A 23,946-nucleotide genomic window follows, 5' to 3' on the forward strand; every position below is an offset into this window, starting at 1 on the left:
TAGCTGATTTCGTTCTCGCACTAGCCTGGCAAGATGAGTATTACTGCTTTCATTCTAAATGTGAGGAAACCGAGACTCAGAGATATTAAATAATTTGCCAAAGGACATTCATCTAACCAGGGACTTAGATAAATCTCTCCACCTTGCTGAAGCCCAGTTTTCCTTCTCTACAAAGTAAGAATAATAATTCTTCTGACAACAGAGTTGTTATGATAGTTGAATAATATTTTAAGTTCCTAGCATATAGTGGTTGCTTTGTAAATATCATGCAATCAACAACTATCTTTTTTGTTTGTTTTGAGATAGAGTCTTGCTCTGTTGCCCAGGCTGGAATGCAGTGACATGATCACAGCTCACTGCAGCCTCAACCTGCTGGGCTCAGTGATCCTCCCATCTCAGCCTCCTGAGTAGCTGAGACTACAGGTATGTACCACCACGTCCTGAAAATTAAAAAAAAAAAATTTCTTTTTTGGTAGAAACGAGGTCTCATTATTTTACCCAGGCTGGTCTTGAACTCGTTAGGTCAAGCAATCCTCCCACCTCAGCCTCCCAAAGTGCTAGGACTACAGGTGTGAGCCATTATGCCCAGCTAACATGTATGTATGGAGCACCACTATGTAGAGACTGGTCTGCTTGTCTCCAAAGCCCACACTTCCTCACCATGCCACAATGCCCTGTCTTCAGAAACTGTGACAGAATAAAATGAATTTGTGTACAAAGCTTTAAGGAAGAAGAGAATGACCAAAACTGGGGTGAAGAGGAAGCCATCTCACCCCTAAGTTGTCAGTAGCGCTGTGCATGGATGTTCTCCACTACTCTATTCATATTAGCAATCAATTCAGAACAATCACAATTTCCAATAAGACAATACTGCTTCCTTAATGTATGGTACCATCATATAATAATATACTATATATTTATTTAAAATGATGTTCCAGGCCGGGCGCGGTGGCTCAAGCCTGTAATCCCAGCACTTTGGGAGGCCGAGTCGGGCGGATCACGAGGTCAGGAGATCGAGAACATCCTGGCTAACACGGTGAAACCCCGTCTCTACTAAAAATACAAAAAACTAGCCGGGCGAGGTGGCGGGCGCCTGTAGTCCCAGCTACTCGGGAGGCTGAGGCAGGAGAATGGCGTAAACCCGGGGGGCGGAGCTTGCAGTGAGCTGAGATCCGGCCACTGCACTCCAGCCTGGGCGACAGAGTGAGACTCCGTCTCAAAAAAAAAAAAAAAAAAAAAAAAATGATGTTCCAAAAGGATTTTTACTAACATGAAAACAGGTTCCCAGTATCAGCTGGGCACAGTGGCTCACACCTATAATCCCAGCACTTTGGGAGGGCAAGGTGGGCGGATTACTTGAGGTCAGGAGTTTGAGACCAGTCTGACCAATATGGTGAAACCCCATCTCTACTAAAAATACAAAAAAAAAATTAGCCAGGTGTGGTGGCGCACACCTGTAGTCTCAGCTACTCTGGAGGCTGAGGCAGGAAAATCACTTGAACCCAGGAGGCGAAGGTTGCAGTGAGCTGAGATGCACCACTGCACTCCAGCCTAGGTGATCACGAGCAGGACTCCTTCTCAAAAAAAAAAAAAAAAAAAAAAAAAAGAAGTTCCCAGTATATACTTAAATTTTTAAAAAAGCAGATGTCAGCAGCATTTACAATATTGGATAACTCTCATATTCTTTGTTTCATATATATATTTCTACTAAAAAGGTTATAGCAACACTTGAATTACAAAATACGGAAAACAATGAAAAGCAAAAGCAAGGAATAAAAGGCATTTATGCTGCCACTACCAGAGAGAGCCAGCCGCCAGGAAGCTGGGGTGGGGGGTGAGAAGGTACCAGGTATTGAACTAGATGAGCCTGGATTGAAATCCAGCCGTGGGGCTGGGTGTGGTGGCTCACACCTGTAATCCCAGCACTTTGGGAGGCCAAGGCAGACAGATCACTTGAGGTCAGGAGTTTGAGACCAGCCTGGCCAACGTGGTGAAATCCCGTTTTTACTAAAAATACAAAAATTAGCTGGGCGTGGTGGCGCATGCCTGTAATCCCAGCTACTCGGGAGGCTGAGGCAGGAGAATCACTTGAACCCAGAGGGCGGAGGTTGCAGTGAGCCGAGATCGTGCCACTGTACTCCGGCCTGGGTGACAGAGAAGACTCCATCTCCAAAAAACAAAAACAAAAACTAAAAGAAATCCAGCTGTGGGACACTGGGCCCATCATCTGCTTTTCTATCACCTCTGTCGGTGAAGGGGGGATAAAGTAAGAACAGCTCACACTTTCTGAGCACATGATTACGTGGTGAGTGCCTGCTCCATGGGGCTTTGGAGCATTCAATGAGATAATGAATGTAAGGCCCCGGCACCCACGGGGAGCTTAACAGATGCTAGTACCCGCCCTTCCCCTCCTGTTCTGTGTTATAAGGGGCTGGGGGCTTCTCAGGATCCCCCCCCCCGCCAGGAGGGAGCAGGAGCAGGTGGTGGACTGTGGAGGTGCCCGCATCCCAAGGCTCACTGGCAGGGACTCTGGCCAACCCCAGGGATGGACTTTGTTCTTCTGTATAAACAGACAAGGTGGGGTTTTGCCCATGGATGATGCAAGGCAGGGGAGCATGAACTGGGGCTGAGCTTCCTAATTAGCGCTGGTTTTGTTATTCAGCTTCAGATTGATCTTTTCAACTTTAATCTGGATTTGCTGAAATCTGACATGCACTACAATTTCATCCACACCCCTCTGCAAGAGGCGTGATTGCAGAAGCAAACCTTCCCTGCTCCTCCTGGTTTGGGCCCAAGGCTCCTGGGGTAGCTCTGGTGCCCAAGGATCCTGGGGGTGGGGCGTGGTCTGTGGGACCTATTTGGGATAATCTAACATAATGAGTGCTCCAGGACTGGCGGTCAGAGAGCACAGGAGAGGTGCAACACCTTGCCCCAAGGCCAGCAGGGGAAACACTTGGAGGAAAGCTCTTGTTATTCCTGCATCTTGGAGGTTCCAGAAGGGACAATGGAATGATGGAGGACGTGGGCTCCTTAGTGAGATCTCTCTGGGCTTGTGTCTGCCATTTACCGGCTGTGTGACACTGGGCAAGTCATTTCAACTCTCTGAGCCTCCATTTCCTCATCTGAAAAGCAGGGCTAAGTGGACGAACCTACGAGGGCAGACCTGCAAGACTGCATGGAAACCATTGAGTGGGTGCCCCGGAAACAGAGCTGCCTCCTCCGTTTCACGACTAGATGATGAAGTCACCTCTGGCACAGGAGAAAAGGAACATGGCAGCTGAGTGTAGAAGGAACAGGATGTATGCTCATGCCCTGTGTCTCCCACCCCTCCCCAGTGGCCTCTATGGCACCTGGGGTATACAAATGTGCGCACTTCTGAGGTGAGAAGTCACTTCTCCACTTGGCTGCCCAGAGCAGGTATGCCAGGTCATAAAAGGGCAGGCCCGGAAGCTGCTTTGGAGGCCCATTTCCAGAGCCAGCCTGTCCTCCTGGTGGGGAGAGCTGGCTGTCTTCTCACCTCTCCTCTTTGTTCAGTACCTGCCTGCTACTCCTCCCCACCCAAAGACTAAATCCTTCCAAAGACTCCCTATGAAGAAGTAGGTGCCCTGCAAATCAAATCTGGGACACTTAACCCTTAGGTCAAGGCCAGGGCAAAGCAGCTGCTTACCTGGGGGAGGTCCTTTTTCAGCAAAAATGAAAGATCCTCTTTGGGTTTTTGACATAAACCCGGCTCGGGCACAGACGTTGTTTCTCTGCTTGCAGCAAGAGACAGAGGCCTGGGGGGAGAAAATACACCCAATGTACTCAGTGCCTTTCCTCTCTTTGTCTTTGTCATCATGCCTGGACAAGTGGCAAATGTACGTAAAAAAAAAATCAAACTGAAACCTGTCCTTCTTAGCAAATGTAAAGATGTGAGCTGTAAAGGTCACACTGGCTGTGGCTTCCCCGTCATCCCAGCTCAAGTGGTCTATGAGTCTGTGATCCCCAGAAAATGCTGGTCACTCAAGAAGGAACAGAGCACACAGCTAGCTGCAGGCCGGCTTCCAGGCTCACTTCTGTTAGGACAGGCTGTGTGGTCCTGCATCTGTAACCTCTCTGACACCAAGTTTCGTCATCTGTAAAACGGATTGGACAGTCGGCTCCACTTGCTGTGGAGTTCCATCAGGGAGTAGGGGTGGGCCAACAGAGATCACCTCTAGGAAAGTGGTTTTTTTTTTTGAAGTGTGTAATGCTACACCTGAAAATTATCTTCATTTTGTTGCTACTTTTTTTTTTTTTTTTTTTGGAGACAGAGTCTCACTGTGTTGTCCAGGCTGGAGGGCAGTGGTGCCATCTCAGCTCACTGCAACCTCTGCCTCCCGGGCTCAAGCAATCGTCCCACCTCAGCCTCCAGAGTAGCAGGGACTACAGGCACACGCCACCACACCTGGCTAATTTTTTTGTATTTTTTTGTAGAGACGGGATTTCACCATGTTGCCCAGGCTGGTCTTGAACTCCTACACTCAAATGATCTGCCTACCTCGGCCTCCCAAAGTGTTGGGATTACAGGCATGAGCCACTGCACTTGGTTTTCTACTATTTTTACTGTTTTTCAGGACACACAGTCCTACCCATCCCCATCCTCATTCCTAGGTGCACTGCTCACTGTTCAAATAGCCCTTCTATAAATGCAGCATTTGGGGCACACAAGAAAGTCGTATCATTTAACATTGTGATCACATTTGCAAGCACTCCCTTGTCTCGACTTTCCTGAACTGATCAGAAATTAAGCATTCTGGCCGACTCATGAAATACATTTGAGAGTGTGCGATGTGTTCAGAACTCTAAAAATAATAGGAAAAAACCCTGAGATCATTCTTCTGTTACACATGAATCATAAATATTTTAAATGCCAATTTGCAGTCTCCTGTATTCATTGGAGAACAGAGGCAATACAAATTAAACCTGTGATTGCTGGGGATATTTGCCGAATGAGTGAAACTATTTGCTGGGGCCAGGATGGTTTGATTTGCTGTGATACTCCTTTGTCAAAAAAAATGTTTCTTGAGAAATGCAGATGGCATTTTGATTTTGTGTTTACAAAGGTGGAGGAATTTAGCTTTTCCCAGGGCCCTAATGGCTAGACGGCATGCAGAGAGGGCAAACAAAGAGACCAGATGGGACAGGTTAATTACTGGACGTGGGGAGTGGGGAGAGGAGCCAGGTTGCCGGAGAGAAGGTAATAACACAGTACCAAGGAAGAGGACTCGAATATACAAGTGAGGGATGGTGGCAGCAAAGGCAGAGAAAGGCTTTGACAGACCTCAAAGCACAGTGTGGCTAACAGGATTACTGCATTTCTACTCCTCACCAGTTGACTCAACCATTGTTCTCCTGGCCTGAAAAAAAGCCACCTGTAGACAAAACAGCATGTCGGCTTTATTTTTCACCCAGACAGAAAAGCAACTGAAAAAGGGAACATTTTTGTATACGCTGAGTGTGCGTCACTGGAAGATTTCTCCATGGGGCCAGGAAAATATTCAGCAGGTTAAAAAAGACTGAAGCAGATTTATTGTATTGCCATGGAAAGAAATCTAAGAAGAAAATGCATGTGTGCTGTGTACAGCATAATGCTAACACTGGTGGAGGGACAGAGGTAGGAGAGAATATGAAAGAAACTGCACCTGGTTAGTTCTTTGTTTTGTTTTGTTGTTTTGTTTTGAGATGGAGTCTCACTCTGCTGCCCAGGCTGGAGTGCAATGGTGCGATGCTGGCTCACTGCAACCTCCGCTTCTCGGGTTCAAGCAATTCTCCTGCCTCAGCCTCCCGAGTAGCTGGGGTTACAGGTGTGTGCCACCATGTCTGGCTAATTTTCGTATTTTTAGTAGAGGCAGGGTTTCCCCATATTGGCCAGGCTGGTCTCAAACTCCTGACCTCAGGTGATCTGTCTGCCTTGGCCTCCCAAAGTGCTGGGATTACAGGCATGAGTCACTGTGCCCAGTCTGCACCTGGTTTCTAACGCAGTGGTTTGCTTTGGGAAATAGAATTATAAGGGACTTCCACTTTCTAATTCATGGGTTTCTACAGGGCTTGAATATATTTTTTGATGAGCGTGTATTATTTTCAGGGTCATATTAAGACAATAATGAACAAAAAATATGCACCTAAATGTATCTGTTGGCAGAAGGACACAATTCTGACTTGGGAAGTGGTCCTTTCTAGATTAACAACTGTGTATTACTGGAAAGTTATTCCTTTGATATCATAAACACTGATGGATGCTTACTGCATCCCAGGACCTGTGCTGGGCATTGGAGACAGGAAGCCAGGTGAAGGAATAGACAGCGATTTGGGGAGAATGGCGCATGAAACACTGACGGTGGCGTCCCTCAGCTACAACTGGGAGGCCGCAGAGAGGGGCATCCGCACAAACAGTCCGTTCCTGCATCTGTCTCCCTAGTAGCCTGGTTGCCACTTGGGATTGGCAAAGGGGCAATGGTTAAGCCCCTTTCTGATCAGTTTCTTGGACCACACCTTGCCATCTCTCCTGTCAGCATAATAGTCTCCTCACTGGTTTTTCAGAACCCCCAACCCACACTGCAGTCCATTCACCACACAGCAGCCGGAAGGAACTTTTAAAAAAACACATCAGAATGGCTGGATGCGGTGGCTCATGCCTGTAATCCCAGCACTTTGGGAGGCCGAGGTGGGTGGATTACGAGGTCAGGAGTTCGAGACCAGTCCGGCCAACATGGTGAAACCCCATCTCTACTAAAAAAAAAAAAAAAAAAAAAAAACCAAAATTAGTCGGGCGTGGTGGCATGCGCCTGTAATCCCAGCTACTTGGGAGGCTAAGGCAGGAGAATTACTTGAACTGGGGAGGCGGAGGTTGCAGTGAGCTAAGATTGTGCCACTGCACTCCAGCCTGGGCAACATAGCAAGACCCTGTCTAAAAAAAAAAAAATCAGATCACGCCACCCCATACCTCCAACCCCCTCATGGGCTTCCTAGGACCCAGAGAACAAAATGTAAACTTCCTCCTGGGATCTTCAGGGCCCTGCGTGAACTGGCCACTGCCTGTCTGGTGCCCCCTTCTCCCCCTCCTCTTGCTCATGCTACACTAGCCACTCGACCTTCCTGTAGGTCCTCGTGGGCTGAGCTCCTTGCTATCCCAGGACCTTGGCACATGCTCTTTCTCCAACCCTGGCTCTTCCTCAGTCCTTGGGTCTCAGCCTCGGCACCTTCTCTGACCACCAAGTCTAAAGTATGTGGTACTGCCAACCTCCATATCTCCCACATATTCTCCCTCAGGCTCCAGCTGACCCTCAAATTGATCACAGTTTGTAATTATTTTGTTTGTTTACCTGTTCTTTTCTGAATTTCCCACTGGAATCTAAGCTGTATCACCAGCCTGGCACGGAGGAGCAATAGGATCCACGGAGGGAAGCCTGTCAGGGCTGGAATGAGGTGACTCTGACCTTTCCCCAGCTTTCCACCCCAGTCATCCACCAGTGCCCACTGATGTGCAAATGATGCCTTCAAGCTGGGGAATTTTGGCCAAGTCCCTTCACCTCTCTGAGCCTCAGCTTTCACTTCTTTATACTGGGAACAAGATAATCCACGTTATGGATTCACTTGTGAGTATTAAATATGATTAATATATAACTCTTAGACCAGCACTTAGTACATGAGAAGGGCTTCATCCTTCTCCTCCTCATCATCATCATTATTTTCAGGCTCTGATTATGCCGAGGGAAGACTGCCTGGAGTTGTACTGCCCAGTATAGTAGCCACAGGTTGCATGTGGCTATTGGCCCTGGAAATGTGGCTGGCCCAAATTAAGATGTGCTGGAAGAATAAAACACATACTGGATTTTAAAGACTCAGTACAAGGAAAATAATCTTCCTCAAATATAAAATTCATAACTTTTATATTGATTAGTGTTGAAATGATAATATTTTGGATCTGTTGGGTAAACTATATTACTCAAATTAACTTTATCTGTCCCTTTTTCTTTTTAGATGTGGCTACTAGAAAATCTTAAATGAGGCCGGGCACAGTGGGTCATGCCTGTAATCCCAGCACTTTGGGAGGCCGAGTCGGGCGGATCACGAGGTCAGGAGATCGAGACCATCTTGGTTAACATGGTGAAACCCTGTCTCTGCTAAAAATACAAAAGATTAGCCAAGTGTGGTGGCGGGTGCCTGTAGTCCCAGCTACTCAGGAGGCTGAGGCAGGAGAATGGCATGAGGCAGGGAGGCGGAGCTTGCAATGAGCCGAGATCGCACCACTGCACTCCAGCCTGGGTGACAGAGCGAGACTCCGTCTCAAAAAAAAAAAAAGAAAGAAAATCTTTAATGATGTCTGTGGCTCCCATTTCACTCCTAGTGGACAGTGCTGGCCTAGCAGGCACTTATATTACTTGGGACACATTATAATTGCTTGAATCCATCATAGAAGGTGGGCAGGATCTTTGTAGTCAGAAAGATAATTATTAATTATAAATATTATGAAGGAAAAAAGGAAATGGCATAATAAAGGTATAAAACCAAAATAGCTTGGAAAATGGCATAGTAACATTAATATCTTAAGTACAATTCATGTCTTACGCACTTCAGAGTGCTTTCATGTTCGTGGCCTTATGGTAACGCTGTAGGGCGAGTAGAATTGATTCCATTGTACTGTGGGGGCTGTGACTTACTTGCCTCATATTTAAGGGTAAGTAAATACCCTTCATGTACTAACAAAGACAGCCCTACCAATCTCCATGTATTGTGTGGTCCTTGTGTGACTGGTGCTGTCCTGGGCATGCAGCACACATTATCTCATTTAATATTTGCATTGACACGATGAGGTGAACATACATCCCCATTTTACAGATCAATAAACTAAGCCCTGGAAAGGTTAAGGGACTTGCCCAAGGCCACGCAGTTAGAAAGCGGCAGAGACGAGAGCTAAACCAAACCTTCCTGAATCCATCTCTTAACCATCCATGCCATTCTGCCTCAGTGAATACAAAGCGATCATAATTGGCATAGCAGAGCACAACTGTTAAAACACCTATTTTCTGATACGAAAGTTTATTTTCCCTAGAAGAACCTAAAAAGTAAATCACTAGTGGCTGCAGACAAAATGGTAAATAATACACCCATTGTTACAGATGAGAAAACTATGTCCCAGAAAGGTTACAGGATGAGAGTAATTAGAATATGTGTTTCTCAGGGCAGTGGCCTCCCCACTTTATACTGGCCTCCACATTGCCCGCCCTGATCTCCGGGGCCTGCAAACTTCCTGAAAGAGACGTGTACAGCCTTAGGCACCCATTGGGTAGTCAACAAATGCTAACTGGCTTGACAATTGCATTAAAATATGATGTCCCCAAGATCCCCTCTTTCTTTTATTTCAGTAAACCATTCATTTGATCTATATTTAGCAAGCAAAGGCAGAGTTCTTACATTGTAATAGTTTGGTGCAGGAGTTTCAAATTTGAGAACTTTCATAAAGCTTGGCAACTGGAACATGCTGGAACATGAATTACTAAAGTCTCTCTTGGAAATAAAATCCGATGGGATAGTGTATGCATTCGCTGCAGGGTATTTAGAAATGATGGTGTCCAATCGGGCACGCTGTAAGGAGACAACAAAAGGAATCAGCATTGTCACATAATATTTTGGCTCTGAAGGACAGATGTCAAAGAGATGGTGACCAGCACAAGGTCTAAATGCATTTTATAAAAGGCAAAACTCTGGCAGGTAACAACGATAAACTGACCTCGGGCTTTAAGGATCTTCCCTTGGAAAACACAAGTTGAGACCTGTACTCGCTTCTGTAAACTAACTCAAATTATTCATCTTCTGTTTGGGACTTGGCAAAAATGATTTTGCCATAAATGCATTTCCACCCAATCCTGTTCCAGGCCACTTACCCTTGACTCATCAGCTGTTGGGTAATTTACGTGATAGGAAGCTTTAGACGCTCTTCTCAGCCTAGGCTTTTCTTCTGAGTAAAATCTCACATCTTGTTTCTAAGATTAAATGATCTGAACTGCCTAAGCAACGAGTTTGCTTCAAACAAAGCTCCAGGGGGCTTGTTGTCCCTCCGTGCCTCCTACTCTCCACCAAATTACTGTTTTCATCAAATCCTACAGTATTTTCACTGTTTAACAGAACCAATCCCACTCCTTTCAGGAAGCCACGATAAATTATCTTCAGTTAAAAAACAAACAGAATCAATGTTTGTCAAAAGAGCAGGGACAAAAGTTACAGAAACTCAGTGATAACATCACTTTCCCCTAAGATAGCATGGCAAATATTAGAGTCTGATAAAACAAAATATTTCCTACTATTTAATGGTCAAAAGCTTGAGAACATTGCCCTGGATTTTCTCACTTGATAGGAATCAATAACTACACAAACACAGAACATGGGTGAGCCCAAAGGAAGGCATTAGGGCCCCCCTACTTCACTCTGTGGTTGGTGGTGACGGTCCTCAGCGTCTGGTTTATGGACCACCCCTAGCATTTGGGTGGGTGTAGCATCACCAGAAGTGGGAGTGTTCTTGTCCAGAGCCTAAGTTGTTCAGAGCCTAACCTGGGTTCAAGCCCCAGCTCGACCTCAACCTCTTCAGTAATGGGGAGTTAACTCCAAAGCTGGTCTGTTCCTTGAGTATCCAACTCTGCCAAACTCGAATTCTAATAAGAAGTGGCCGCATGCAGTGTGTAAGGATTTGCTGATGCTCCTAGAAGTAAGGTCACCCCAGCCTTGAACATGCTTCGTCTTTTTCATTCTGGCCAAGAGTTAACCAATACCTTTGGTGGGTTTTTGTGTTGAATCCTCACGACAACCCTGAGCAGTGGATCTTATGATTATCTCTACTTTTACAGATCAGGAAGCTGAACTTCCTTAGCTAATTCAGGTGGAGGACCAGCATTCCTACCCAAGCAGTCGGCCTCCATTACATGACATGGATCAGAGATCCCATTCTAAAGAGGAAAACGTCGAGTGGTATGGCCCTGGGGTAACAGCAAGCCCTTTCAATCATAGACTCTTTTTTGGTTTAGAACACCTACAACTTACATTTTGAAAATGAAAAAAATTCTTCCCGAAAAAGTTCCAGTAGAGGCAATGTTTTATAAAGTATTGTAATAGAATTAGTCTCAGAGTGTGGCTACAGTAACACTCACTCACCAACACTACACACCCCTTGGTTTACTTGCCAGACCTGTGGCCTCCAATCTGGCCATACGCCGGCATTTATGAACTTCTCTCCAGCACCTACTAACTTTTCTAGAGCCACTCCTGCCAGCATGCAAATACAGACAGGCCATCAAACTCTCCACCCACCTGCCTCATACACTGCTCCTAGTCAGTACTGTGGAAGATTCTGGAGCAAAGATTTGGAATATACTAATAAAGCTCTTTATATCATTCGGACTTAGAGAGATGACAGGTCTCTCAAAAGGTTGGGTGTAGTTGTTTCAACAGTCATGAGGAAGTTTCAAAAATTTATAGACCCACAGAGTTTTTTGGTCAGCCTCACCCATAATCACATTCCTACTGGTCATTCTGATCTTTCTCTGATGAGAGCTACTTTTAATTCCCTTCACGTCTTGGGATCCAGAAGTGGAGGAGGTGCTAAAGGTGAAAGTTACTGAAAGAGGCAGTGGGGTGGGGGGATATGAAATTCTCATCCAGTTCACACAGGAATGAGGTAAGATGCAGGGATCTCCTACTAGATCTCCATCGACCACTTCAGGCACCCATCCCCAGCTACAGGACCTTAAGTGTTTATACTTGAGTGTAACATAACTATAAATACAATTTCCCATATTTGTGAAAGGGAGGAGGGGGGAAGCCTGAACAGCTCAAAAGTCTGCCTTCTTTGGGGTTTGGTTCTGAATTTTTTAAAGGCCTGTAAGGTGTGGCTAGGTTCTGTAACACTCAGCTCTTGCCTTGGGCCCCTTCTCCTCCAGATAGTCCGGCTTTTCATTTGGAAAGTTACCGCACGCAAAGCCTTGTAGACAACCAATCATGTCCTCTGATTCAGTCTCTTTTTTGGCACCAAGAAGGAATGGGCAGTGCCATTATTTAGCAAAGAAGTTCTCGGAGAGAAAACCTAGGTGTTGCAGGAAGTATTGTTTGTGACTCAGGTGGTAACAATCATAATATTTAGCATGTTTATAATGCTTTGCTGTTTCAAAGAGTATTTCACTCATTGCAATGTTAATTTGCCCAGTGCCTCCAGGGAGTCTCCACTTTCATGAGGCAACTGGGACACAGAAGGGTGACGTGCTTGAGGTCACGTCAAGAATCCACAGCTGAGGCAGGATCAGGTCTGAAGTCTTGTCTTCTACACCAGGACTTCATGAGACGGCACTTCTTTTGAATTTCTTTCCTAGCAGAGCTGGTGGCAGAAAAATAAGTAGAGGCATGGTTGTTCTGTGAACCTACTGAGGCCATGTACAAACTCAGCTTCTTCGGTAATGGGGAGTTAACTCCAAAGCTGGTCTGTTCCTTGAGTATCCAACTCTGCCAAATTCGAATTCCAATAAGACGTGGCTATGTTTAGTGTATCTTAAATGATCCCTTTGTGTGGTTAAAAAAAAATCAATTCCAATGGCAGGCATCAGAATACATCTGTGCAAGAAATTATTATAACTTTTAAAGGAAAAAGATGGCATATGTTTATTAATTTAATGTTAGAGTCTGGGCTTGCTTTCTTTTCACTTTTTTTTTTTTTTTTTTTTGGCACGGGGGTGGGGGGATAGAGTCTGCCTCTCTCATCCAGGCTGGAGTGTGATGGTGAAATCATAGTTCACTGCAGGCTTAACCTCCTGGGCTCAAGTGATCCTCCCACCTCAGCCTCCTGAGTAGCTGGGATCTATGGGCACACATCATCACTCCTGGCTAATTTTAAAATTATTTTGTAGAGATGGAGACTCACTGTGTTGCCCAGACTGGCCTTGAACTCCTGGGCTTAAGTGATGCTCCCGCATTGGCCTCCTGAAATGCTGGCATCATAGGCATGAGCCACCATGCCTGTCCACTTTTCACTTTTCTTCCTCAGGTAGCCTTACCCTAGTTTGTATCTTTCCCCTTGCTGTATCTATTTTTCTTGATCATTTATCTATTTTGCTGTATCTGTTTTTCTTGACAATGTATAAATATTTCTAAGAAGCCTATCTTTGCCCAACTCTGGTCAGAGTCATTGGCAATTCATACAGCTGCTTGATTGCTACAGCCCTCAACCAAAATTAAGTCCCATATCTTACAAAGAGAAGGAATGGGGTGGGGCCAGTACATTTCAGGCCCACCGCTGGCTTTCTTTTTAGTCTTATCAGATTTCTCAATAGTTTGACAACCAATTAGATTAAGCATTGTAAAAATCATATTACACCAAGATGTGTAAGAGTAACAATTTCCTGGTATGCCTAAACATCTCAGGAAAATACTTGCTTAGTCCACTCACTGATGACAAAATTGGTTTGGCAGGACCAAGTCCTGAAGATTCCTCTGGTTTCTCTTCCCACCCTGGCAATGGGTAGAGATGGGAAAAAGTTACTTAGAGACACAGGGTCCAATTTACCTGCATGAAATTTGAGGAGGCAGTTACTCTCCTAATTAGAACCATGGGCCTTTGGAGAGAAAGGACCAGATGTCCAAGATATAATTATGCAATGAATGAAGGAAATTACTGACCAGTTAATGCTTTAGTCAAGAGAAGTGGTTCTCACCATCGAGGGAAACATGCATGTTCCTTTCTTGGACAATGAGACACTGTTGGACACTGGTGACTGGTGAATGACATTGTAGAATCCAGGACCTGGGATTTCATTCTGAAAGGGAAGAGAAGGTGGCGTCATGGAGATATTTCAATTCCATTGTGCTTTTCCACAGGATTTACATCCATTAACACTGAACCTTACTGTAATCCCACAGCACAGGCGCTACCACCACTTGGCGGGTGACAGCCTGGCTGTACCATTTCCTGACTTGCCCGATCTTCGGCTCAGTTACCAAGTGGTGGGGCTGGAATTCCAAGCCAGGCTAAGACTCCTAAAGCCCTTGCTCTTTCCACTATGCCCTGCCGCATTCCGAAAGAACACAGTTGTTTTTCATGTCATTAGAGAAATGGGCCTAAAGTGGGACACTGAACATGGCTGATGTACAAGGCAGTGTGCAGTGATTGGGTAAGCCAGACCCACGGCAAGGGAAGGGTGAGCGATTTCACGTTCACCCCACCCCACCTGACTCAGCTTCCTCCTCAGCCTTTCAGAAGAGAAACCAGGGAGTGTCTCTGTTTATAAAGCAAAATGAAACAAAAACAACCTTCATCCCAAACCAGGCCGTTTCTAACTCTCAGACAAAAAGAGGCTAGCTCTTGAGGCTCAAGCGCTGAACGATGCAGGCATGTGAGAGAGGAATAAGTGAGAGGTCATTTCCAAGTTCATTTCTGCTGCGGCAGCTCATTGGGCTTTCATCGCATTTCCCATGCTAGTTACCAGGGGGAAGTAAATGTTGACAGAAGCTGGCTGAGCAGTGTGAAACGCTACGGATGCTCCACTGTCACAAGAGGCTCCTGGGTACCTGCTTGGTGCTAGAAGCTTTTCCAAGTTGGTCTCATGTTCACCATCAGTCAGTGAGGAAGGGATTACTGCCCCTTTGATAGATGGAGACACTGAGGCACATGAAGATGAATTTGCCCAAGGTCCCACTGCTGTAAGTGGCAGTACCTGACTTCAGTGCCAAGTGCATGGTGTGTGCTGTCTTGTTTACTCCTCACACAAGCTTTTTACCGTGAGATATGGTCAGGGCCACTTTAAGGAAAGTGAGGCCCAGAGACATTGGGCCATAGCTAGTAAGTGGCAAACCCCGGAGCTGAACCGAGACAGCCCGACTCCAGAACTTGCCATCTCCACTCTCTGCCACTCCGGCCTGTCCTGTGTCTACCGTCCCTACTGCCTGCCTTAGGGTAGAAAGCCCAAGGTACCATCAGTACCTTCCAGGACTTTCCAGTCTGGCTGGACAGTGTATAATTATGGTTTCATATAGGGGATAGAGTCAAAGTGCAATTAACAGGTTCTTCTGTGCTGCCTTTTAAATGCAGTGAGCCCTTTCACGCTTGCCCCATGGCACGTAGGGACAGGGGAGCTGCTTCCTGCTTTAGGTGAGAATGATCCCGGTGGACAGAAGAGGAACTGACTGTCATGGAGAGTGAGGCAGGCAGCAGGAGGCACTGCGGAGCCAGGTACTCCAGCACCCCAGTCCAAGAGCTCAGGAGAACCCTGCTGTTGTGGATGCAGATGTGAAGGGCTATGGGGAGACAAGGAAGAGATTTTTCTAGGCAGCTGTTTTCAAGGCAAGCATCAATTTATTGAGTGCTTATTGTGTGCCATGCACCGTTCTGAGGACTTTACATGTACTATTAGCTCACTTAATCTCCATTGTAAAGAAGTTGGGGCCAAAAGAGATAAGGCCCACATAACTAGTAAATGTCAGAGCCAGAACCGAGGCACTCTGACCACAGAGTCTGCTCTTAACCACGAAACCAAACTAACTTTCAAATGAGATTGTATAGGATTAAAAAAATCCCCACTGGGTTATGAATCAGAAATTGTAGTCTCGGTGCTGCCACACGCTAAGTGATACTGAGCAAGTCACCTCTCTGGGCTTCCTTATTTGTAAGTCCAAGGTGTTGGGCCTTGGGGTGCTTTTGAGCTTCCGGAGTCCCTGAATCTAGGAAAGCTGATGCAGGAAGTGTCACTGTGACTCTTCTAGGTTTAAATAGCAAACAGTGAAGACACACACCTCTAGCTCCCGGTTATCACCACGCTCTGAACCTGACCATCAGTTTGCAAGAATTTTCTGAGCACGCTTATGTGTCTGAGGAGCCAGGGTTTCCAGACAAAATACAAGACCTAAATGCCTGCTCCATCCTACCTGCCTAGTTAAATTAGAATTTCAGATAAACTGCAGATGATGATTTTAGTATATCCCATGCAATATTTGGGACATACTTGTACTAACAGAGTTGCCATTATCTGAAATTCTAATTTAACTGGACATCTTGTATTTTCATTTGCTGAAGCTCACAACCTTCCTGTGCTTTAACCACACTTTAATTCTGCCACTTTGCAAACTGGCTTGAGTCCAGGGCAAATGGGAAGAGGACTGTTACCACCTCGCCCGGAGGAACGGAGTGCTGCCTGTCTGTTCTTAGCAAGCAAAAGGACAGTCCTCCAGGCGGCAGCAGCTGGAGCTGGCCAGCGGCAGCTTGTGAGGAAAACTGTTAAAAATTCCAAAATGTTGCTGGTGGTGGCTTGAAACTGGCCAGGATGGGAGTATTTATACCACAAAAATGGGCAGATGCTACAACTCAGCAGTCTTCTTCAAGGAGGGTAAATGGTGGTTGACCAGCACACCACCACCTTCGTGCAATGCCCAAGTAGGTCTCTGGGAGTGGAATGTCAAGCATTCTCCTGCAACTTCTAGAGGTGGGCGGATAGCACCCTAGGAGAGAACTTTCGCCTGTGCGATAATAGTTCCTGCAACTGACGTTCTGTGACTTGGATGAATTTAGGCCTCTCAGAGCAAATCCCAGAGAACGAGAATCCAAGTTGTGACTGGTGTGAACTTAGCCACTCCTTGGTTTCTTGGCAAAAAACAAATAAACAAACAAAACAAAAACACGTATGGGGAGGGAGACGGGAAGATAACTCACATTTACTAGCACACTATGGAAGCCCAGTGCCGGATGCCCTACCAGCTGTCTCCTTCGCTGCCTCTTAGCGTGAGGATTAAAGGGGTCAATACACATAAAGCGGGTGGAATAGCACCGATGCAGCCCGCCATCATCATCACCATCACCACCATCACCACGCATGACGTTGCCTACTACTGCCTCTATGGAGCCAGGACCCTCCCTTGGGAGTCACAAACCTTCAGAGTGGGACTGAGCAGCTTATTAGCAGCCTCTTGAAGTCCCCTGAGTGGAATGGGGCAAACATGCAATTTAGCAGACACTGATTGAAACCTACTGTGCATCAGGACCTGTGCTAAGGGTAGAAGATACAGGCGCAACCTGTTAGCAGCTCACAAGGTCTAGGAATGGGAGGAAGGAGACGCATCACAACAGTACTCATGGATGGATGTGTGGTCGTGACTCGATGGGAAATGTGCAGACTTGAGTTGGGGTCATTCAATCCATTTTTGAGGGATTTGTGGGGTCTGGAAAGGACAGCAATGACCACTGCCCAAGAAGCCCCTAGGCAGGTGGTGGAGGTAAGACAGCACACACATTAACCTCGTGTCAAGGGCATAAGACGGACTGTGGGAGGTACTTCCACCTGGGGAAGATGCTGGGGAAACAGGATCTGAGGACCAGGAGCTGCTACCTGGGTTCATCCTCACTCTGCCCAGCCTCGACTGCACAAGCTACTTCCCCCTGTTTTTGTCTCGGGATCATTATCTGAAAAGTGTGGATAATGAGGGGATTTAGCTCACAGGGTTATTATGGGGATTAAATGAGGTAACAAGTGCAAAGGTCTTTGAGGGGGACCTGGCATGTCATGAGTGCCAGCCCAGTGTTTGCAGACCCCTTTGGAAGGGGTGCTGGTGACTGGATATGGAGAAGTCAGGCTTCACAGAGCAGGGAGGCAGGGCAGACCCTACTGTGGGTCAGATATGCAGCTGAGGGCACACTTGGGGCGGCTGTCCGCTTGAACATGGTGACTTCCGCAAACTGAACCTCCTTTCATTTAAATATCCCTGGTCTAGTGTCATATCAAGTTAATAAGTGAACAATATTAACTTTGTATGATTTCATCACAAATTAACCACTGGCTGGCTTCCCGTCTGGAAGGGGAGATTTACTATGTAATGGTATTAACATACATTTTTAAGTTGTGCCCATCTAGAGCACATGGTACCGATGTTCTACCAGTATTTATTTATTCAAGCCTGGAAGGGATGAGGTTTAGAACCATGAAATAGTCATTCCTGGCAAGGGCTTACCTACCTATTGCAACATCTTTATTTTTAGGATGAGGAAACAGAGAAGCAAAGACATTAAGTGGTGTCCTTAGGGGTACACAGTTTCGGAAACAGTGACCACAATCCAGGGTGAAGTGGAGACAGAAACACGGAGGCGGGGGTAGAAAATGTCCAACAGGCCGCCGGGCCATGCCCTGTCACACAGATCAGGCGTGTCTCTTCACCTACGCAAAGTTACCAGCACATCTGTAAATAACTCGAAAATGTTCAGGAAAACAGACTTCATTTCTAGCAGCCAAAATTGCCATTCCAGACACTGAGCTTTGTGAAGGATTCCTTGTACTCTGCAGTAAGATTCTCATGGGGAATGTGAGCTGGGCAAGGGGGCCCTGATGGTTCACTGCAAAGTTAGCCTCAGAAGGTAAGTGCGCATTTCAAAGGGCACTGATTCTCTGCGTCAAAGATGTGCTAAGGTGGGCCACAGGACTACTGTGAGGAGGCAGCCATGTTCGACCTGGAGCAAGGGTGCGTGCGACTAATTCTTTAAGAAGGGTGGCGAAGCCCTGGAGTTTTAAAATCTGTTTTTAATTTGTATTGCCTCACTAAATTATCAGGTGATGTTAAACAAGATCTTTAACTTCTCAATGCCTATTTCCCTCAGGAAAAATGAGAATGAACCATAGAATAGGATTTTTTTTTTCTGTTTTTATAACTTGAGGAGACCTCAAAAATTATATAATCCAAATTTTATGTTTCAGTTAAGGAGACTGAAGCCCAGAAAAGTCAAGTGACTGGTTTAAAGGCACACAGTCAGTGACAGAGTAGGACACAGAAAGCCTGATCGATGGATCCCCTGCCCTTTCCATAAAATTCCATCCTTATTTCTAAAATGTTTACAAATGCCGAGATGAAAGTTTTCATGTTGTCAGGTAATACGACCACATTTTAAAAGTTGGAACCCAATCTCTGAGCAATTCCTGTCTTCATTCAATGCTGCCTGTAGGTTTGGCTACCCGCCTCCTTGGTTTGTTCAGTTGAAAACGTTCTGAGAAGCAATCATCTTTTCAAACACTAACTTGAGAAGTCAGCCCGTTTGCTTTCTGAATTTGAGTGCTCAGAACTAGATCATGGGGGATGGGGCCCATCCACGCTAGCTGACATCCTCCCCTGTCTTCAGCTTGGTCTGTTTTGCTAAGGCCTTTTCAGAAACTTGCTGACTTTCACAGGACAAAGTTACAGCTCTGCGGGCCACAAAGGTAGGCGTGGTGCAGTGTGGAAAGAGCAAGAGGCTTTGGAGTGAACTAGACCTGGGTTGAGGTCTAATTCTTTCAACATTGATTCAGCAAACATTTCTTTTGAGCCTCTTATGTGCCAAACCCTGCGCTGTGTGACCTTGGGTGGGTCATTTAACTTCCCCAAGCCTGGGTTTCCTCTTGTGTTAAATTAAAATAATAAACCCTTCCTTTCAGCACTGTTCCGAGGATTAGAGATAAAAGGCAGTCTAAAAGTACACATGGTAAGGATAAGTAAATGGTGGCTGCTATTGTTTTTATCGGAGGCTGGGCTGCAAATATCCTAGAGATGGACAATATATTACCATTAAATTGACAAATGGGAAACCAGACAGAAAATGGGAAAGAATCAAACAGTTAAAACAGAGAAACTAGAGAGAGAAGAAAACTCCTGAGCAAATATGTATTGTCTTTGGAGAAAACCTGCAAGTGATTTAAAACTGTGTGTGTGTATTTGTGTGTGTACACTCTATTCTTTATTATTTGCTTTCTTAGAATCCTAAAATATCAGAAGTGGAAGAAACTTAAAACTTTCTCTAGTTCAGCGTTCTCATCTACCAAGGAGGAATCAGGTTGAGGGCACCAGGGCTAGCCAAGGCCCCTCAGTCCATGCTTTGGCTCCATTCAGAACCTAGATCTCCTCATTCCTCCTCTGCCGTCTGGGTAAGGTGATAGGATGAAAACCATTTTCAGAGAGCAGCAAAAGACATGTTAAATGAGGACTCCTCCAAAAGAACATTATTCTAAAGGTCTTGCTGAAATGAATGAAGGAATGAAAAATTTTTTAGATTCTAAGGATGCCTGTGAGTTGCTTCTGGTTGCTTCTGTCCCCTGATGGTGAGAGAGGAGAAAGTCAGGTCCCATAAATCCCAAAGATTAAATAAGGACCGGTCAGGAACCACGCAGAACTTTCTAGGTTAGAGAGGAAAAGAGATGCGGCAAGATTTAGGGAAGGGGGGGAGGTGGGTAACACAGGAATATGATAACATGTTGTGGTAGTGGTGGTTTTGAGATGGAGTCTCATTCTGTTGCCCAGGCTGAAGTCCAGTGGCGTGATCTCAGCTCACTGCAATCTCCGCCTCCTAGGTTCAAGCGATTCTCCTGCCTCAGGAGAGGCAATGGTTGGGTCTACAGGCACGCGCCACCACTCCCAGCTAATTTTTGTATTTTTAGTAGAGATGGGGTTTCACCACATTGGCCAGGCTGGTCTCGAACTCTGGACCTCAAGTGATCTGTCTACCTTGGCCTCCCAAACTGCTGGGATTACAGGCATGAGCCACTGCACCTGGCTAATAACACATTGTTTAAGGAAGTTGTTTTTTGTTGTTGTTGTTGTTGTTGTTTTAAAGTAGGGCAGGGCTCATCACAAAGGTAATTTTTTTTTTTTTTCAGACAGGGTCTCGCTCTGTCACCCAGGCTGGAGTACAGTTGCACTATCTTGCTTCAATGCAACCTCAACCTCCTGAGGTTCAGGTGATCCTCCTTCCTCAGTCTCTTGAGTAGCTGGGTCTACAGGCACGCACCGCTACGCCCAGCAAATTTTTGTACTTCTTTTTTTCTTGTGGAGATTGGGTTTTGCTTTGTTGCCTGGGCTGGTCTAAAACTCCTGGCTCAAGCAATTAATTCTCCTACCTCAGCTTCCCAAAGTGCTGGGATTACAGGCATAAGCCACCATGCCCAGCCCTCCAAAGGTAATTCTAGATGTATTTGACTCTTCTTTTCCTCTTGTGTTATTTGAAGTCATGTGATTTCCTCTCACAAGGATGAGGAAGATTTTTGTTTTAATGTTTTACTTAATTGATAACACTTGGGAATTTTTGCAATTTTTCAGTTTTATAATTATTTTTAAAATATATTTTTTCCTTTAAATAGTTTTGGTCCAGTTCAATATTTTTGGCGCCATAAATCCAGACATAGTTGTTTTTTCCCTGGATGTCCCATTTTTCAAGCTCATTCTTACACTTAGTCCAGTCGGTGCCCCTCAGTGGAGCTGGTGCCGCGGCTCCTGGGAGCACACTGCCCTCCACTGTCCACAGAAAGACACAGCAGCCAGACAGAACCTGCCTGTCCCGCAAGGCTAAAATCCAGACTAAAACGAAAGAACCCCTAAGACAACGTCATTACCTTCTTTTGAGAAAATCTCTTGGCTTGACTATTGAATCCTTTTTTTTCTGATTCTGGGATTACTGAAGCTTGATATTTAAAAGGAATGGAGGATTGTGTTGGATATGCAGCAGTAAAACCTAAACAACAAAAATGAAATAAAATCAAAATGAATACAAAACAATGATTGACAAATGTGGAAAACACAAAGGTGTATATTAAAGTTTTATTTTAAATGGTAGAGAAGAGAAACTTGCCTTTTGACAGGAAATAGACATGAAACAGGATTAACAAAAAAAAAATTCCCCACTTTCTTTCCCTCTCGGCAATTTATCAGACTTCCCCCCCTCCAGCTCTTACACTAGTGAGATGTGGTCACATAAAGTCCTTAAAGCAGGCTGTCCCGGGGAAAAGCAAGGAGATGATAGTAAAGACATTCTTGCCAGGCAGGAAGGAAACAGCAAAACTATTCTGGGAGCAGCCTGGACAAGGCGTGGTCAGAGGACAGAGGAAACGTCCTCACTGCTCCTTGGCCTAGATTCAGACACCAGCATTAGGCCGTTAAAATCGAAAGAGGTTAGGGAAATCCCAGCGTGGGGCTGGCTCTTACTTTCCAGGGCACTGTGCAAGACAGGCATAAGTTTTCGTTTCTGCTTTGAGCAGACATGGGGTTAAAAGGCAGAAAGGGCTTATCTATAGAAACTGAAGTTAAAAGTTCATTTGTCTAGGTTGTGATGTGTAAATGCATGTCTGATGTATAAACTCCCCTCCTGCTGAGACTTCCACAACTGCTAGAACTTGGCGGCATCTGTCTGCATAGCAGGTTGATTATAGACTCTAACCTGGAAGTGTAACGGACTCTGACTCCAGTTTTCTGATGTTTGATGGCTGATAGCTCTTCAGCTTCACCACTCCCTCATTCCCTTCTGCCCCAACACTGGGCAAGTGGATGAGAAAGCCCAGTGCTCCCTCCTGTGGCAGCAGCTGGAAGTTCAGACCATGCAAACCCCTGCCCTCAGTCCAGCCCCGCTTTCCAAACACAAGAAAACCCCCAAGTCGGCCGGGCGCGGTAGCTCAAGCCTGTAATCCCAGCACTTTGGGAGGCCGAGACGGGCGGATCACGAGATCAGGAGATCGAGACCATCCTGGCTAACACGGTGAAACCCCGTCTCTACTAAAAAATACAAAAAGCTAGCCGGGCGAAGTGGCGGGCGCCTGTAGTCCCAGCTACTCGGGAGGCTGAGGCAGGAGAATGGCGTAAACCCGGGAGGCGGAGCTTGCAGTGAGCTGAGATCCGGCCACTGCACTCCAGCCTGGGCGACAGAGCGAGACTCCGTCTAAAAAAAAAAAGAAGAAGAAGAAAACCCCCAAGTTAGGCTCCTTTCCCTGCTCTCTCAAGCCATCATTGGATCGGGTTAGGAAGGCTGTGCTGCTGTCCTCAGAAGGCCTCACTATGTGGGTGATAAGCCTTTTCCTACACTCTTGATGAGCATGTGTGTGGCACCATAAGTCTTGACATCCAAACCAAATTTTGGGTGGGAGGGTGCATCCTGACTCTGTAGGCTGTTCACAACAGTAAGCCAAATTATTTTAACACCAGAATCCTAACCCTCAGAGAGAAAATACGTGCAGAAATGGGGAAAAACAGTCAAGGGAAGGAAAGAAGAAAGTATGCGTTAGCCATAGCAGAGGGTGGTGTGTATGGAGACTATCAGTAAGGCTCATTTCTTCATCTCTGACTTTTTTAAAAAAACCAATACTCCTTTTCAGAGTGGGAAGCCTGAAGACAATAGGGACCCCTCGAGGGGTACAATCATGAACCAGCTTCACAGATGAGGAAACTGAGGCTTAGAGGGATTCAGTTATTCATCCAAATCACCCAGCACTTAAGGGGAACAGGTGGGGTGTGAACATGATTTGCCTAATGAGCCCAGGCTCTTGAGCTCTGAACTGTGCTTCCTCTTCCTGAGCTGGCCTCTAGCAAGTGCTCAATAAACAGATGACTGATACAATGGGGAGAGGGACACTTGAGCCTAATCTGCCTGGGTGGAGGACAAAGCAAGTAAAAGGAGCTGAATACATGTTTAAGTAGAAAATATTTGGGGATATCAATATACAGTAAATGTATTCTTCTCCTCCCCTCCCCATTTAAGCAGATGAATGGCTGTGTTTTGGGTTTGTTTGCTTTAAGAGAGCTATACAGCAAATCCAAAGGCAGAAGCAGCTGCAAGACTTACTGGCTTTTGTTTCTAAAAACTGAAGCCTATAGAACAGCTGAGAGAGTGTGCAGAGGAGGCAGTAAAGAAAGAGAGTTGCTTTAAAAAGGTTACTGGAAGGACGTTCTCCTGGGGAAAGGAGAGGTTTCTGCCTGACGGGAAAGGAGATCCAAGGCTTCTGGCTATAACAGAATGGCATTTGTCAGAGCAGCCCTCTTGATGAAACAATTAAAAAAGTAGAATTTTTGAAAAACACTCTGGATGACTAAATTCCTATTTCTAACCGAAACGGGACTAGATTTGCCCTCCCAGCTGGGGAAAAAAAAGTTAAAAATGGGCAAGATATACAAAGCAATCAAGACACT

The 23,946-nt window shown here is 45.7% G+C and overlaps 1 protein-coding gene across 4 annotated transcripts in view; it reads right to left on the bottom strand.

The window, feature by feature from the left end:
- STPG1 (sperm tail PG-rich repeat containing 1) overlaps positions 1 to 23,946 on the bottom strand; it is a 57,509-nt gene that overhangs the window by 12,401 nt on the left and 21,162 nt on the right. For 2 of the 4 annotated variants that reach the window (XM_050792263.1, XM_050792254.1), the window contains 4 exons: positions 21,387 to 21,505; positions 13,713 to 13,814; positions 9,436 to 9,606; positions 3,668 to 3,776 (listed from right to left, as the gene is read on the bottom strand). In XM_050792263.1, coding sequence (XP_050648220.1) covers positions 3,668 to 3,776; positions 9,436 to 9,606; positions 13,713 to 13,814; positions 21,387 to 21,505 — 501 coding nt within the window. Of the gene's footprint in view, positions 1 to 3,667; positions 3,777 to 9,435; positions 9,607 to 13,712; positions 13,815 to 21,386; positions 21,506 to 21,725; positions 21,892 to 22,207; positions 22,278 to 23,946 lie in introns of those variants that run through there. The other 2 variants (XM_050792282.1, XM_050792273.1) reach the window with 2 other exon arrangements.

Source organism: Macaca thibetana, chromosome 1 (genome assembly GCF_024542745.1).
Source record: "Macaca thibetana thibetana isolate TM-01 chromosome 1, ASM2454274v1, whole genome shotgun sequence".
NCBI lineage: Eukaryota > Metazoa > Chordata > Mammalia > Primates > Cercopithecidae > Macaca > Macaca thibetana.